The sequence below is a fragment of the Cryptococcus neoformans genome, chromosome 3 (genome assembly GCF_000149385.1).
Source record: "Cryptococcus neoformans var. neoformans B-3501A chromosome 3, whole genome shotgun sequence".
Taxonomy (NCBI): Eukaryota; Fungi; Basidiomycota; class Tremellomycetes; order Tremellales; family Cryptococcaceae; genus Cryptococcus; species Cryptococcus deneoformans.
In genome coordinates this window covers 1,719,672-1,737,180 of record NC_009179.1, presented here as the reverse complement: position 1 = coordinate 1,737,180, position 17,509 = coordinate 1,719,672, and the positions used below count along the sequence as shown (strand labels likewise).

General features: G+C 47.2%; 5 protein-coding genes across 5 annotated transcripts; 2 read left to right on the top strand and 3 right to left on the bottom strand.

Annotated features, from left to right (window-relative positions):
• Nucleotides 1-1,937: 1,937 nt before the first annotated feature.
• CNBC6030 (hypothetical protein) lies at nt 1,938-3,446 on the bottom strand (the record flags this gene model as incomplete). Its single annotated transcript, XM_771294.1, has 1 exon — nt 1,938-3,446. The coding sequence occupies one exon, from the start codon at nt 3,444-3,446 to the stop codon at nt 1,938-1,940; it is 1,509 nt and encodes a 502-aa protein (XP_776387.1).
• A 1,384-nt stretch (nt 3,447-4,830) lies between these two features.
• CNBC6020 (hypothetical protein) lies at nt 4,831-7,120 on the top strand (the record flags this gene model as incomplete). Its single annotated transcript, XM_771293.1, has 10 exons — nt 4,831-4,915; nt 4,983-5,196; nt 5,248-5,527; nt 5,580-5,819; nt 5,871-6,186; nt 6,242-6,330; nt 6,378-6,641; nt 6,716-6,873; nt 6,928-6,977; nt 7,026-7,120. The coding sequence occupies 10 exons, from the start codon at nt 4,831-4,833 to the stop codon at nt 7,118-7,120; spliced, it is 1,791 nt and encodes a 596-aa protein (XP_776386.1).
• Nucleotides 7,121-7,476: 356 nt separating this feature from the next.
• CNBC6010 (hypothetical protein) lies at nt 7,477-12,010 on the bottom strand (the record flags this gene model as incomplete). The annotated part of the gene is made up of 4 exons (XM_771292.1): nt 7,477-7,728; nt 7,779-11,418; nt 11,475-11,906; nt 11,961-12,010. The coding sequence occupies 4 exons, from the start codon at nt 12,008-12,010 to the stop codon at nt 7,477-7,479; spliced, it is 4,374 nt and encodes a 1,457-aa protein (XP_776385.1).
• A 695-nt stretch (nt 12,011-12,705) lies between these two features.
• Nucleotides 12,706-14,910, bottom strand: CNBC6000 (hypothetical protein; the record flags this gene model as incomplete). The annotated part of the gene is made up of 3 exons (XM_771291.1): nt 12,706-13,170; nt 13,222-13,511; nt 13,557-14,910. The coding sequence occupies 3 exons, from the start codon at nt 14,908-14,910 to the stop codon at nt 12,706-12,708; spliced, it is 2,109 nt and encodes a 702-aa protein (XP_776384.1).
• Nucleotides 14,911-15,172: 262 nt separating this feature from the next.
• CNBC5990 (hypothetical protein) lies at nt 15,173-17,123 on the top strand (the record flags this gene model as incomplete). The annotated part of the gene is made up of 6 exons (XM_771290.1): nt 15,173-15,430; nt 15,480-15,662; nt 15,715-16,318; nt 16,371-16,516; nt 16,569-16,719; nt 16,777-17,123. The coding sequence occupies 6 exons, from the start codon at nt 15,173-15,175 to the stop codon at nt 17,121-17,123; spliced, it is 1,689 nt and encodes a 562-aa protein (XP_776383.1).
• Nucleotides 17,124-17,509: the final 386 nt, after the last annotated feature.

Below are 17,509 nucleotides of genomic sequence, written 5' to 3'. Positions count from 1 at the left end.
CTCTATATTTCGCAAGAACATTACCTCGAAAATCTCCTCGAACAACATGGCATGCATGCTAGTAATCCCGCCAAAACCCCTCTCCCCGTTACCTTCCGCCTCCTCCCAGCTACGGATGACGAATTTGAAACTGCTCGCCATCTACCTTTTCCCCAAGCAGTCGGCGCAATCCTCTACGCCTCCACAATCTCTCGGCCTGATCTTGCTCATCCGGCTAGTGTGCTTTCTCGTGCCCTGAGTAAGTGGAACAAGGAACATTGGCTGGCGGTCAAACACATTTTACGCTATATCCGTGGTACTTCTGATCTTTGCCTCACTTTCGATGCCACCAGTGGCAAGCGTCTCACGCTAGGGTATGCCGATGCCGACTGGGGGGGGGATATGGACACCAGGCGATCGACCACTGGATATGTGTTCAAGGTGTATGGGGGAGTTGTGGCATGGAGGAGCAAACGGCAGTCGACCGTGGCGCTGTCAACGATGGAGGCTGAATACATGGCCACCACCGATGCAGCTCGACAAGCTCTTTGGCTGCAGCTACTCCTGGAAGACCTCCAAGTCAACACGCCGAATACCCCATTCCCGATCCTGAATGACAATGCAGGTGCAGTGGCTATTGCACACAACCCCAGTCACCACGAGAAAACTAAGCATTGGGGGATCAGGCTTGGATGGTTGCGAGAAAAACTGGCCGATGGCTCCATCCAGCTCACCCACACCCCTTCCGCCCAAAATCTTGCCGATCCATTGACGAAAAGTCTGTCAAGAGAGATATTTGAAAAAATGGTGAAGATGTTGGGGATGGAGCGTGTAGAGGGAAATGGTGAAGGGGAATAGGACTCTTTTTTGGATTTATTTTCTAGTATAGAGATCTGCTCGAGGGGGAGTGTCGGAGTTCGAGCGTCTAGTCCCTTAATTAGATAGATGACTACGTAGTCTATTTTCGGTCAGACTCTATACCATTATAATATTCCTTTTTGTAACTTTCTGGTCTTTCTCATCACTATCTAGTACACTGTCTACGAGACTGTTTGTACGAAGGTGCTAAGTAAAGACCAGTTCGACAGATAGGAGGGAAGATAAAAGAGCATGGGTTGAGGTATTATCAAAGACTTGTTTGAATGAGCTCGCTTGGTTTCTACTATTACTATGTACCGAGATCTGTCGAGAGGAGCTTAACAGTTTCTAGTTGCGCACTGTACAAGCCAGGGAAATTGTTATCGAAACTGGCATTGGAGGCAGTCTTCTTTATATTGGTCCTTTGTAATATCGTTCAGCTATTATAACGCATGCAAACTTCCGCTCACGATGCTCGCTTTCTTCCTTCAGTCCCTTTTGCTCCAATGCTTGCGTGCTTGTGAGGCTCTTCGTCCTCGTTCGTTCAGTTGTCTTTGGTCCTCCTCCTTGTTTCCCACACTTTTCATAAATTTCCTCTTCAATGATAGATAAAAAAAGTCTGTTGATATTTTCACTCGAGCATAGATTCTTCGTTCATGCAATCAATCACTCGTCACCTGATGCATAAAATGGACGGAGGATCAAGGTTTGTCGGTTTGTCTTTCAAGCAGACTTGATTACGTACATAGTCAAAGCAATTCTCAGCGAAAGAATTACCTTATTTAGCCGGAATCGAGACCCACTAGTACTACCTACTACCACCCAGCTGAATGGTAGCGGTGACTGCCATCCATTAGTGATTCTTTACAAGGGAGAATGCCGTCCCCAAGACCCCGCTTGAAGGCTCGCAAAAGATCTTTCATGGGCCTTCCCGAGTGCCATACCCGATTTGTTGAAAGGTGTCTATGGATGCATGGAGAAAAAAAGAGACTATCAAAGAATCTAAAAGAAAAACTAATCACGCAACTCCGTCCGATCCCACCATGCGACAAACGATCTCTCTCAGAACTCCGTATCTTAGTAGGCTCCCATCTTCTCGCTCATTCAACACGGTTGATATCCATTAAGATCTGATCCCCCTCATTGCGGGGGTCATCAGCGGTATCTCCCTGTCCAGTAATCCACCAGGCGTCAGTGCTGGTCGATTTGGTCAGACGCCTTTTGCCGTTATTCCATCCGATAGCGGCAAAGACATCTGCCACGACCCTCTTCTCCCATTCTTCTGAATGCCTGTTTCCATCACCTGTTAGCAACCTTTGCTCTACCGCCACTCTTACCAATCTGTTTGCATTGGTAAGAAGTTCTGCCTTCGTCACCAGCTTGAGACAGAGTTTGTACGGCTGTACGTAGGCCGGGCCTCCCTCCAGTAGCCAAGTCTCAGGCTCTAGGAGCTGTGATTCGACTGCGAGAGTTCGGGCCTCTTCCAACGTGAAGGTGTTGAGGGATACTTCAATTCGAAATCCGCCACATTCCTCCTCGTCCATGGAGGTGATCTCTTTCAGTAGTTCTTGGGCAGCTGTCATCTGTTTCATTAACCCAGACATAGTCTTGGAATTATATTTTTGTAGCTGCCCACGGATGGATTTGAGGACGTGGACGAGACGCGGATAGATTTTTACCCTGCACTCTTTCCCTCTCGCAGACATCTTCACACTAATGCTCCCAAAGTCCTTAGATATCGGTATCAGCATTGGATATACATCCATGCCTGAAGAGACACCTTTGGTCGGAGCAAAGAGGAATATTTTATTTGATCGGTATGTAACACCGATGTCCCACTGATTCGTCTCTGCCAAATAATGGACAGGTTCCTCAGGGGCTTGGGGGAAGAAACGGGGATGCAGGGGAAGCTTTTGGCCATACAGCTGGATGCGTATGGCTCTGCAACCAATGCTTGTTAGATGCTCCATGAGTTCGAAACATGACATGGTGAATGGGGCATCAGTTAATTTGCAGCTGCTGGTGGATGGATGAATCGGCCTTTTTTGTTTAATGGCCCGGATTAAACGGCGTTTGTATTCCGGAGCAATCAGCAACCTGCATCCTGCATCTCCAATGAGAACCCATTTTGCATACATGCCGTCGTCCTTCACCTGGCTGTAAATATGAGAGCCTTGAGAGCCTATTGTTGCAATGGAAAGGGTATTGCAGAACGTCTGATAGTAATGAGACGGGGACATAGTTATGTTCCAAGAATCAACATCAATTCCTTGAGCTGCACAATCCATGAGCACAGCTTCTATCCTCCTCCTCTCGATAACAGGAGGAGCTGAAATCTCTGATGCAGAGCTGGGTGGAGATGAGGATGCAATGGCTGATGTTGTCGATTCAGGCTCTGAAGAGGAAGGATTTGCTGGTGATGGAGGATGAGATGGAGCAATACGTGACTGTCGGTTGATAGGAGTCCTTCTTGACCTGGCTGGAAGAACTATCTCAATCCTCCTTCTCTGTGGGACAACGCTTTGAAGCCTTGCTGTCCCTGTAACAGGCGTATTTTCTCCACGAACTTGTGAAATTTGCCTGGCTTGTCTTCTTGCGAAAGGAGGCATGTTTCTATCCCAAAAAAATCAGCAAGTGTCCTGACATTATTCAAGTTCAAACCCACCAATTCTCCAGCACAGCCCGCTCATTCAAAATGCAAATAAAATACTTTTGAAAAAGGTTTCTGAACGATGTTGAGGAAAAGGGCGTTGATGAAAAGCGTGTTTGATGGGAGGCTTGGCTGTGTTTCTCAGTTGAGGCAAATGCGCAATTCAAGTGGTAGACTGCAGGTTATATCTCAGTTTCTGTTGCGTTTTTAGTGCGTACGATACTTACAAAGGTGTAGTCGCTCTCTCTCTGTGTTTTGATATGTTCTGAATGTTTACAGAGGTGCACGTGCGGAATTTCGTGTCTGGGAATTTGCTTCTGTATGTAGTCAGGGCTTAGTACAGTATATCAAGTTTCATGTGAATTGTATGTGTAGCGACACAAGTGATGTGAATATGAGCGGGAGAGTGACTGAACGAGAAGAAATCCGTAGAAATCTGTAGAATTTTGCGCTGAGCAGCAGATGTATTCATACATTTGGTTCACGCTTTTTCTATCTGATTATTTGGTTCCCGCTTTTTCCACCCGATTACACAGCAACGGGCATTAAATGTGTCCATTTCAAATTTACTTGCCGATTATAGCCGACGGTTGCGATGATCGTAGTCGTATTCATCTTGACACTTATTATAATTACTCAACTATATCCCTATTTAGCGTAAAAGGAGGGATCAATAAGCCGCTCCTTCAGGAGCAAGGCGGAGACAAATTGAAGAGCAGTCGAGACAGATTCTTATCAATAATAGAAAGAAGTAAGCGATGACTGATAGATTCTTTAGGCGTTCCCGGAACTTATTCATATCACCACAGTACGATAATAGATAAGATATTCTTCCACTGTATCATATGCTGACATTTTGCATGGCATATGTCCTTAGGATGCAGCACTGATGACAGAAAAAGGATACAATCTGACATTGATGAGACAACCATGGAAGGATAGTGGTTAAGAATAATGAGTGTTGTTGTGGTGGAGCGGCGTGACTATTGAAAGATGATGAGGACTACTACGAGGAGACTGCTGGTGCATCGCATCTATGCACGGACCTCTTGTCGCCACCATTGCCCCTCCATCTTATTTGCGGTTGAGTCAACTAAGAACAACACTTTGAATTATTTCACTCTACTATCATATATATCCATTTTATTTTCGCTCCGTAGCCACTCTCGACTTCTTTGCTTTATCATCCCGAGGTGAGTTACTCGGTTCCGTTGAAGGATTGTCTAGTGAGTAACTCGTCTGAAGGCGCAAAATTGAACGTTATTGGAGACGGCCTTGGTAGCTAAACCGTTCGTTGGTCGATCTTGTTCCAGTATCCACTCGACAGAGAATACCGAATCAAGATGGAAGCAGCCCAAACGCCTCGAAGTGTCTTAACTCATATAGGCGGTTGGAAGTTGGGTAAGACTCTGGGTAGAGGTGCATACGGTCAGTCGCCATCCAGAAAGAATACAATCCAAGAGGCCAATGTTGACCAGAAGTTCTGTGTATCTAGCCCATGTTCGTCTCGCGACTCATAAAAATGGACACCAAGCAGCTTGCAAAATCCTTCCAGCATTACATAAAGACCCCGGGCTTCCAGTGACGTGGGATGAGACTATCGACGCAGTTGAAGCTCATAAAGAAGTGGTACTGCTCAAAGCTCTTTGTGGAGCAGGCGTGGAAGGTATCGCCGGATTGGAAGGAGTGGTGGAAGAAGGTGGCTGGACGTAAGGTCTAATCTAATGGGGACTTTTCGCTGTCACTAAAAGTGTGCATAGTTACGTTTTCCTTACCCTTTATCCGTGTTCCATATCATCCATTTCTAAACCTTGGGCTTCTGATGCTGTCGTCATCTTTTTCCGCCGGTTGCTCCATACCGTTCGTAACCTGCACCAACTCAATGTCAGTCACGAAGATATCAAGCGGTCCAATGTCCTTGCAGACTCCCAAGGTTCCCCTGTGCTTGTCGATTTTGGGTTTTCCCATTTCAAAGCAAATGGAGGTTATGTCAAGAGTGCTGGCGGAACTTTGGATTACTCAAGTCCGGAGAAAACTGCCGTGTGTTTATCCCGTAATTTTACATATCAGATTAGGCCCTAACAAATGCCAGGACAAACATTACGATCCCAAAGCTAATGATATTTGGGCTCTCGGTATTTTACTCACCAAGATTCTCTGTATACAACATCCATACGCACACTCTTATGTCGATGACACTAGCACCACTGTCAAGCGCCGTATCTTGACAGGTGATGCGAAATTCCATTGGAAAACTGATCACCTGGTTCCAGGTGGCGTTGCTGAACTTATCATGGGAATGCTGGAGCGCGATCCCCAGCAACGCTGGACAGTGAGGCAATGAGTATCTTTCTCTCAGCTCAATATTGACGATTTTATTTAGATAACACGTATACTCGGACACCCATGGCTCAGAACAAAATACCCTGATCTAAGACCTTTCCAGCTCCCCTCGTATGAGCTCAAGCTTTTACATAAGCCATCACAGAGTGTCATTGAAGATCTATGCTTTCTAGCCTACCTCAATGGCGAATTCGCGCTTTGTGAGACTTCGATGAGGATAGAAGAGCATCTAGAAGGTAAAGAGCCCTGTTGGGAAAAAAGATGGGCAGGGATGTTGGGATCCTGGTCTCAAAGAGCGGAGATGGACTGGCAGGACATACCTACTGCTATCACTCCCCTTCCCAAATCTAGAAGCAGTGAGTTGAAAGTTAATTTGGGAGAAGTTTACAATTCTGACGATTATTCTTAAAGGTTTTACTCGTGTGAACGGTCCTACGAAGGCCAACGCGATAGGAAATTCCAAAGGGGGAATTTTAAAGGAAATCCATCTTCTTCCCAACGTGAGATAAGCCTGATATCACAGGGACCGATTACTGATTCTTTTCAGGCGCAAGCTCTCACCACATTAGGGTCAAATGGAGACATTAAAAAAGGACTCAGGCCCGCCCGCTCGCGATTCTATAATATGAAAACTAAAAATGGCGCCCAGAATCTCTTGGTCTGTAGTCTTCGGCCAGGCATACATACTCAAACTACGCTGCAAGAGAAATTTGTGCCGGACGATTTGATGGCCGCTACGAACAACCAATCCAGCAAAGCTAAACCCGGTATCGTTCGGGTCAAAAAGCCCGAGGCTAAGCAAAAATCAAAGGTTAGCGCTAGCCCTTTATTGTGATTCTTTATATGTCATTGTCGCTGTTGATCGCTGATCGGCAGCGCGTCCAGGCGAATTTCAAGATCTTCATTAGCGACACAGATAATTCTGGAGAAGAGAGCGAAACCGTTGAAAAGCGGCAAAATCAGCAAGGACCAAGGAAGCTCGATAAAACGGGTGCAAAGAATTTAATTATTGGCGAGAGCCCTACATTGGCAGCCATGGTGACGTGAATGACTATCGAACAAGACTGTGGGATAGTTTAACAGCTGACAACCTAAAGAGATAGTAAAGAGGGGTTCATAACTTCCGTCCCAGACGAGCAAATGAAAGGTTCGTATGAGTATTCAATGGATTGAGCCCACTTACCAGATCCATCAGGATTATTTCTGTCCAAGCCAGACCCGCCACGCGCGCGATGCACACAACGTCGCTCCCCTCGCTTGCAAGAAGAAAAGAGAATTGACCTTGACTAGTGTTTACAGTGGTCTGTCGGTCAAAACTTAGACACTATTGGAGGCTTTGTTTATTTTCCCTTTTCTGATGGTTCTTGAGATTTTCGAATATACTTCCTGTGATCGATAGACCAGTGACACCTTAGCACACCTGATCATCACCATTCTACGGACGTAGTAAGCGATGGCTGACAAGCAGATAGCTCCTTACGCTCTGCATGCCTACTATGGATGGATGACAATGTTTGACGTCTCAATGACCCCCATTGCACAAAGCATATATGATACATGTTCTTGCGCACAATCGTCAATACAATCAAGAAAGGAATCGCAGGCCAAGGAACTATGAGGGTATACTAAATGATGCAGGGTAGTAGCTAATCGTACGGCGAAGATACCGATACTATGGGAACGTCATTTTCCTTTTCATCCATTAATTGTCTTTCTTTTTCGATGGAGGTTTCTTCTAGACTCTCGCTTGCTCTCATCCGGTCGGGAAAGTCGTAGACCCCTTCTTGTTTCTCCGAGTCGATATAAGCATCGTCTGATTCATATAAGTCTGCTGCAGGGGAAAATACATCCCGAAACTCTTCTTCCACAAACACTTTTGTCTGCTTTGATACAATATGCTATTAACAGATTTTAGTCAGTACGGTTAGTATAAATTAAAGGAACGTACCAAAGCATCTAGAACGGTCCAATTTCTGACCACATCTTCTTCCTCCTTATCGAATCGCCATCCGTAAACAAGCATGACGGTTCTAACAGCCTTCGAGGCCATCTGAGTCAATTCTTCGGATTTGATGTACACATCTCTGAGAGCCTTTTCTACACTTTGCGTCGAAATCTTCGGCCCTGTTGGGCTTATCACACTTGAGTTTGTCAATGACAGTGTAGGAAAACCGCTACTGGTGGCAGACAGCACCTGATTCGGGGCACCTAGAAGGTGTATGATTGCACCGCCAGGTTTCTCAGATGAGTTGCCCAGGTCGCGAATATTAGCAGAAGAGGCAAACCTGTTTTTGGTCGGGTAAGCCGAAGAGAATGCTTCAAAGACAGGTTGGGAGGCACGACGTGCTGAAAGGGCAACAAAAGATGGACGTGCGGCTCCAGCAGGGCTTAGACCTGCGGTTTTACGCTGACTGGGTGATCGGCTGTGAACGACTTCAACTCCTGGCCCAACACCGTGAGGTTGGGCAAGCGAGGACGGTAGTAGAGATGGAGAATGGTTGGGGCTCGAGTTATTGGAACTAATTCTGTTACGGCTTGGAGTCACCGCTAAGTTAGCAGTAGTTGAGCGATCAGGGCTACCAAATTGTGTATGATCATGTCCTACATTACTAGGCGATCGTGCATGCCCAATGAACGATGACGAACGATTAGATGACAGTCGCGCACGGCCAGGATAATACTGTGGATAGGTTGACGCAGATAACGTTGGACCCAGTGCAGGAGAGGAAGGGCGGGACGAATAAGTTTCTTGTTTATCGATCATCGCCAGCGCCTGATGGACTCGAGCTTGGAATTCAATATGCAAGGCGCTTGGATGGAGCGCTATCAGCTCAAATACGCTCCACATCAACCAATCGACAACTCTCGGAGAGAGGGATCGCTGAGAGTCCATGAAACGCGCATTACCACAATCAACTATTTGCAGAATACGTCGGGCAACATATGTCCATAGGCCCTTTACCCTGTTAATGCTGCCCGGTGCTCGAATGAGGACAATTTTTACTATCTGCACCACGAGGACAGTGCTAGCGGCGATCGACCGAGGATGATAGAGGGAAGCATTTGATGATTTGCGGCTATCGCCACCTTCTTCGATTGAGCCCTTAAGCACATAGTGGAGAAGCCGGATCCAGAGACTAGAGTAGATATCTTGCCGATCAACCTCACGAGGGGGTTCGAGCAACAGGCAAAGCGGCATTACTACCGAAGCCAGTAGACTGGCACTCGCATGATGCCTTTCCAAGGCCCCCAGGGCATCGCCTTGCAGGAATACCGCCACGCTTAACAGTTTGACCGCACTTGACCTCAACGGCACAATAAATGCAAGGCTATCCTTAGATGCTGACGCCAGTAGTTTCACAGCTGGCTCAACATAATCATGGACAATTATGCGCGTGATCTCCTCGTCCAGATTATAGTTAGATAATCGAATGAGAGCACTAATGGAATCGAGCATGCCAGAGAAATCGACAACGGAGATAAAGGCTCGGAAGATTGGCGCAATCTCTCGTAGGAACGGAGTGGGTCGACCTGAAGCTAGCCGTGTTTTGGCTAATTCACCAACGATGCTTGATGCCGACGGACCAACTGACTCTGGTTGCTTTCTCAAAAGATCTAACACCATATCAAGTGTTCTCCTCGTGGCTGACGTACCCAGATGACCACCAGCTTTCGCAAATGACTGCACCAAAAAAACATACTCCCTCCTGGCTCTGGTCCAATCGGCCTCGCTATCATTTGCACCAGGATGGAAAACAGATTTGGCAGCATCGTCGCCGGTTTTTCCCTTGATAATGACAGACCCTAAAGCCTCCACGCCCTCAGAAAGCAAATCTTTGCTAACCGAGTCATTCATTTTTGGCACAAGGGCAGAGAGGAGGCGTAAAAAATTGGCAGCACATGTGGTGGCAGGATTGGAGGCAATGGCAGTAACAAAAAGCCGAACAATGTTTTCCCTAGGGAAAAGTTTGTCTTCAAGCGTGATTGAAGCGAGTTTGATAGCCTGTCTCTCAGCAGCTTCCTTACCGATCTCCGCGAGAGTAATTTCTGGGCCAGACACCATCTGAACCAACGCGTCGGTTTCCTCCTTGTCGTTACTCCCTCTAATACCTGACGTCACGCCCGATAAAACTGTGCTTTCGTGTGAGAGACTCGAGAGAAAGGCATATACTGCTTCAGCATCGTAACCGCCGTCTGCAATCACCACACAAGTCTGGTACACAAATACCTCCTCGTGGATCCTGTAAAAACTCTTCGCAGCGTACTCGATGCAGTCTTTTATGGCTGCGTTACTAGCCGCATAAGTCTCATAAACAGGGCGCATGATGGTTGGAAATCCCATAGAGCTAAAGACCCTGCGAAAGCGGGCAGAACAAAGCGTGAATATTCGCATAGCGTGTGCTACAATCACAAGGTCACTCTGACCATGTAATAGCAAAATGTCACCAACATTTGAAAGGAAGTGTCGCAGCTCGGCTCGGTCATTGTAATTGCGATTGACAAATGAAAAAAGAGTGAGCACGAGAACGAGCCACGCTCGAGCAAAGGGGAGATGGTTGATGGAAGATTGAATATGTAAATTGTGGAGCATTTTCTTGACGAGATATACTTCACGTGGGTTGACTTTAAGAATTTCGTTGAGAATCAATAGCTGGGCAGTTTGCACACCTCTTTGGCCTCTACGCCAAGGAGCATGGATCCTGAAACCCCCATCTTCCTCGTGGATAGACGCGGGAAGGAGCACGTGCTCCGCCTTGTTTTTCCTGATATCGCGGAGCGATATCTCACTGACAGATGGAACAAGCCGAACCACTGATGCCAGAGCTATGTCCCAGTATTCAACATCGGCGTTGGCCTTTAACGAAGACTTGAGATATCCCACAATAGCGTTGATTGCTGAGTAGGCGAAACCAGGTGTCAAGACATTAGTGACCCTATCAAGTCTCTCCATCGCATTCAGGAATTGGTCTTTCATTCTTTCGGTAAAAGGTCTCAAGAAAGAGACGACATCATCCCTCTGTAAAAGTCGCACCACTTCGAGAGAAGTCGCGCTTATAGGCCCGTCCACTTCGCCCGCAAGGATTGTCATCTGATCATAAGTCATATTTACGAACAGTGGGGCAAAGATGGCTTTTCTTCTCTTGTTCGACGATGAACCAGCTGATGCGTTAGAGCCTTTTCGGACAAGTGACTCCACGGGACTTGACGGTCTCCCGCTACTACTTCCATTGATGAGATTCCCATCCGACTGGAATGCAAGCCCAGGCAAAGAGCTAACCGGCGTTTGCTCCCAGTCGGAGTTGCCCTTCAGCTCATCTTCATCACTCCACCCCAGCTCGTTCAATCTCTGCCTTAGCTCCAGGGGCAGGGTCTGGCCAAACCTTTGAAGCTGGGTATCTTGCACATCTTGCGGTGAGACCCATTTTGAGGAGCCAATTTCCGTGGGAACGAATTCGAGGGTTTTGGCGGGGAAATGAAATAAAGGACCGCGGCGAGAAGTGAAAATTGGTTGGGACAAGATTTGGTTGCGCCACGCAAATAAAATGGAGATGTTGTGAAGGGCCTGGCAACGAACTTCAGCGTTGGTGCTAGCGTGACCGGTCAACTGATATGGTCATCAACGATATAACTAGATTGTGCTTACCTGGTTAAATCGGAAATGACGATACTTCTCAATTGGGCTGGTGCCATCTCAGCACATTTCTCGAGCAAGAAACCAATTTCTCTGGTAGCGGAGGCTTTTGTGCCATACCAAGCCCATAGAAAAGGCAGAATCGTCTCCCAATCTTGAGTCGAAAGACTGTCATGGGTCAGGACCAATAATGGTGGAAGAACGTCCTCAATGCCTCGAGTTAAAATCTTAATGCGAGCTTCGTGATTAAAATTCACAGAGGCATGAGGGGCTGAAAAAGGTAGGACTATCGGCTGACCAATCGATTGGTCAATAGGTAACGTTTCAGGAGAGAATGTGCGATACATGGCCCGCAAATACTTGGTGGATTGTTCTTCTTCTGACGGGATTAAGTACCTTGAGGTATCAATGAACCAAGAGATCAGCTGCTTCGTCCACGGAGCTCTTAATTTTTTGTCAGCAAATAAACCTCACATGCCCCGAGCTGATACCACATACTGTTTTGCAGATTGGGTCTTGAATCTCAAAGTCCACAACACCTGGCACATTAATGCTCTATATCCTGTCGGCAGAGCACCATCTTTTTCCTGTCCAATTCATTAGCCATTGGCTCTATGGTCCTCTTGAGTATGACAGTAGCTCACTTCTGCCTCCAAGAACGCTGCTAACCGGCCCTCTAATTCATCTCCAAACGTCTTCCGCTTTTTGCCGTCCTTATTCATGCCCTCCACCTCCGATATCTCTTTCAAAACCAGGATGAACTCTACTGCGGCCGCCCATCTGCCTAATCTGACATCTCTCACCGCTTTCTCGCCTTCCTTACCTTTCCCTTTACTCACTTTTGGGCGAGCATCACCCATCAGAACGATCGTTACCATTTGAGGATCGGTCAGCCAGAATTTCGAGGGAGAAAGGATATGGGTGAAGGTGATCACTTGAAGAAGGGAGGGAAGGAGGGAATTTGCTTGAGTACTTGCGGATAAGGCGAAAAGGGGCTTATAGAGGATCTGGGGATGAAACTGTGATAGATAAGACAGAAGAGGGAAAGCGAGCTGAGTTGAGTGTGTAGACGTGAGATGTTGCTGTTGTATGTTAGATTGCACTATGGACAAATTAGAAGAACATACTGAAAACAAGGTGGCTACACATTCTCTTCCCAGGGTGGCCATATCCTTTCTTCTCACGAAACCTTCCACCATATCGCAAGCTGAGCCCAGTGATGCGCTCTTGATCTACGACTTTTTTAGTTGATTGTCAATAGCGTAATCTGTAACAGAAATAGGCTCACCACCTGCTTAGCAGCTTCCACAAAGGGGCCCTTCCATGGCGTTTCATTCACTGTATACCTTAAAATCAAGTCTCTGTGTTCAAAGAAAGCTAGACCTGCATTTGCGGGATGGGACTCAGCGTAGGCTCTGAAGGAATCTTCCGCAGTCCCCGGATGAAGTGGCTGAACTCTGTAGAAAAGAACTTCCAGTTCAAACACGAGTTTCCCGAGCGCTTGGGCCAACACGTCACCACTGGGTAGTGTCTCTATCTCTGGCAAGACATGGATTCGAACAGTTTTCCAGATGGCAGGAATGAGCGCAAAATCAGTGAGTGTGCGAACGAGCGAAGCCAGGGATGTCAGCAAGACAACAGTCGTATGCGAACGTAGTGGAGGGAGATGAGGCGGTGTCGCATGAAGAAAAGGCAGAGGGGCAAACTGCTGTTACATCATCAACGATCAACAACAAGCGGAGAGAAAGGTCGGTCTTACATCAAGAACAAGCTGTTTACCATGAACATTGATTTCAAGAAGCCATCGCGCAAGATGGGGATGTGTCTGTATCACAACACCCACCGCCATCCACATGATCTCCTTTTCTATCCCTCCCATCGTTGTACTCATTTCCACATCCCCTACAAGCTCTACTATAGATGCCACTTCCACTTGTATGATTCTTCCGTCGCTCAGCTCATCTAAAAATCTCTGCACCTTGGACTGATGAGAAGGCTCGGGATTTCTTGCAGTTTGTACCGCATGGAGTAGGATGAGCAGGTCGGAGGCTAAAGCAAGGAAAGAGAGGGCCGTGTGTGGTACTTCATGCCCACGTGGCAAAGAAGTATCGAAGTGCACGAAGTTGTCTAAAAGTGCAAGACCACGCGACCGTATTTGACGGTCGTCGGTGAGAAGGGCGCGACAAAGCCATTGCCACCGTGCTATGACTTCTTCCGCTGTGTCTGCCGCCCAGTTTTTTACGATTGTGCCAAACACTTCCAAAGCTTGCTGTTTCTCTCCATCGGTGGATGTGGAATCTTCGAGGAATGCCACGCCTAGTTCTGCAAGGATCTCAGAATGGTGTGGGCAGGTACGAGACCATGGCTTTTTGGAACGTGCATCTGGAAGATACTTGTGAAGTTCAGTTAACAAGGGGGCAAAAGCAGAGAATGAAGGGTCGAAAGTAAACCTCTGAGCAGTATGAGGGTGGGCGTGGATAGCCGCGGAGTGTATAGATGCTGCACTTGGCCTGGCGTCGTCGGGATAACTTGGATTCTGGTTCGAGTCGATCCTGGAAAGCCTCCGGCGACTCTCCTCAAGAGCACAAGCATCAAGACAAGCTTTGATATCTCTCGCAAACCTTCTACGCTCTCTAGCAACGGCTTCCTTTTCTTCCTCAGTGAGATCACCCAGCTCTGCCAAAAGCCCGTTCATCGATCTCCGTCTATCAGTATACCCAATAACGTTATCTGCCGCATGTCGAAATCCAAATCTCCCTGCTGCTTTAGACACGAGTCCGGGCTTTTTCCCCAGCCGTGCAGTATGTTGTTGTCGTTCTTCTATGGGAGTTGGTGCCAGAACATGAGCTCGGACCTGTTGCCAGTGCTTGATACCTGGTGAAACTATCTTGGCTGGAGACGTAAGCGATGAGCTGCTAATGACATTGGTGTTTAGACGGGTAGGCTTGGGTCTGGGTTTGGACTTGCTTGTAGCCGAACTTGTGGGAGTAGAGGGACGAGAGGCAATAGAAAACGTCGGCATGGGTAAGGCATCTGGTCTATCGGGTCCAGACTTTGAATGCGCTTTAGAAGCCTCTCTGCTGGAAGGAGCGTCCTGAGCTATCTTTGTGTGCCCTCCTGTAGGTGGACGAGTATGAAATGTTGATGGAGGTAAGGGCTCATATTCAGACACTTGGCGGCTCGGTCCTGCAGCTTCGCGCAACTTTGGAGAAGTCTCTGGGGACACCGTGTACTGACTTTCGAGGCTGAGAAGGGCATCGAGCGGAGATTCTGTTCTGTATTCTAGCTTTGCAAGGGATGTAGTTGAAGGCCTAACGGATATGGGGACGTCAGACGTTGATTTTGGGGATGAGGCTGTGGAGGCAATCGAGCTGCGAAGTGGGGGTGGGCGTGGGCCTGATGGTTGTCGATTTTTTGCGGGGGCGAATGTACTAGACTGGAGCGGCATGCCTGTTGTAACTATCTGTGGAGCATTATAGTCTTTATTGTCGTTATCTTGGAATGATATTCACACCTTGGCCCAAGTCCTATTCTTATACAACGAGGTCCTATTATTCCGAAATATCGGCGCGAAGATGGATGACGCCGGATGGCGGCGACGTCCGATATGAAAATTGCTTCCGTTGGACCCCTGTTTCTCCGCCTGCGTTGTGATGATAGTATGTCGAACACATATTTTTGTACAGTACCACATCTCATATCACTATACAATGTCTACAGCCTCCCCTCCCGCCCTATCACCTCCTGCCGCGAAGCGCATCAAGCTCGACACCGAAGGAGTACCTCTGTCATCACCTCTCAAATCTCAACAGGACGCCAGCGAGCTACCACCGGCTACATCTGCACCAGAAGCACTGCCAGCCTGGACATCTACACCTCCCGTAGATGATTTTTTAAGTGATGAGGAAGAACTCGAGGATGTTAAAGAGGAAGAAGATCTTACCAGGAGGGACATGTACCTTGACACCGTAAGTCCGTACCGCTTCTCCTTTGATGTCAAGCTTATAAGCCTTTCAGATCTCGAGGCAGTCCCTTGATTTTGACTTTGAAAAGCTGTGTTCCAAAAGCTTAAGCAACATCAACGTGTATGCGTGTTTAGTGTGTGGTAAATACTTCCAAGGTAGAGGGAAGGGAAGCTGGGCATACAGACATGCGGTCGGAGACAACCACCGTGTGTGGCTGAATCTCGATACTGAAAAGGTGAACGAGCATTCTAGTCCGTTAAATGGTTCTAATGCTGATATTCGTGCAGTTCTATGTCCTTCCGGAAGGCTATCCTGTCTCTGACCCCTCACTTAATGACATCCTCAGAGTGCTCCATCCCCGTTATAACGCTTCTGACATTAAAGCATTGTCAACCCTTCCTGCCCCTTCGTACACTCTCTCCGGTCAACAGTACACTCCCGGTTTCATCGGTGTTAACAATATCAAGAAAAACGACTACTGCAATGTTGTCATTCATTTGCTTTTGCATGTTCCTCCTCTGCGAAACTTCCTTCTTAACCCAGACACCCCCGAACTTCAAGATGATCGTCGACCTACGGAACTCGTCAAGCGATTTGCAACTCTTGCCCGGCGCTTGTGGAATTCCCATTTGTTCAAATCACAGATTTCACCGCATGAGTTTTTACAAGAAGTCTCAAAGCGAAGTAATGGTAAATTTAAAACCACCGAACAGGGAGATCCGGTCGAGTTGTTGGGGTGGCTGGTGAACACATTGCATAGGGATTTGGGAGGCAGCAAGAAGAGAAACTCAAGCATAATCTATTCGACATTTCAGGGTAAAGTTCAAATTGAAACCCAACAAGTCATTGTCCACAAAGAATACGCCAGACCTGTGTTTGACATAGGACGAGGTGAGTGCATCCTGACAGTATGTCGGCCGTTGTCATACTGATGATGGAACAGATATTCAGACGATCTCATCTCCTTTCCTCTTCCTGGCTTTGGATTTGCCTATAACGCCATTATTTACAGATATGAATGAAAAGAAGATTATTCCGCAAGTTCCCCTTTCGCAAATCCTCGCCAAATTCGATGGAAAAACCACCCAGGTCAGTTTTGCCAACATTAAATGTATTCAAGAGACTGACTGTTTGGATTCAGGAATTTGGACCTAGTCTTAAACGACACCATCTCACCTCACTTCCCCCTTACCTCATTCTCCACATCAAGCGTTTCACAAAGAATAACTTTGTTGAAGAGCGAAATCCTACCATTGTCAATTTCCCTCTGCGCGGTGTCGAAATGAGCGACTGTCAGTACTCATTTGTCTAATTTTCGGCGAGCGCACGCTAACCATATGACCAATCAGATGTCGACCCTAAGCCTTCTGATCCTATGCACACTCAATATGATCTTCTTTCCAACGTATTCCTTGATACCACAACCGCATCTACATCTTCTTCTGGCACCGGCCCTGGAATATCCAAACGCAACCCTGCTCCAGGAGAAGAAAATCAAATGTCCTGGAAAATCCATGTTCGAGCGGGTCGTGCGGGAGGGAATGCAAATGGTAGTGGAGAAGCTGAAAACAAAGGAGAAAAGTGGTTTGAATTGCAAGACTTGAATGTAACCGAGGTTAGAAAGGAGATGGTGTTCTTAGGGGAGACTGTAGTGCAGGTCTGGGAGAGAAAGGATTTGTCAGAAGGGAAGAAGTAATTATTAGAAGAGACAGATCTTGGGATGTATATGTGTAGATTTGATGAGCGTGTCTGGATGTCTTGTCTGAATCTGTCCCACGCATATTGGATGCCAATTGCAGAGCCATTTGGAGGTAAAGTGATGACGTCGGCCTTGGTCTGATGGCTAGTGGAATGATAGATCGATGTGTGGTGGAAAGGTGGAGGGGTGGAGGTTGCTCGGTTCCTTTGCAATGACGATTTGGACCTCCACCGGCCTACGACATCTACAACAATCAATCATTAGACACAGACCGGTTTATCGACTACTATTATTCTACGACGTATAAATACCGATACAAAGAATCAGTACCCCCGTGCTCCTTCAAATATCCTTTCCAAAGATTGCGATTACAGCTTCCTTCT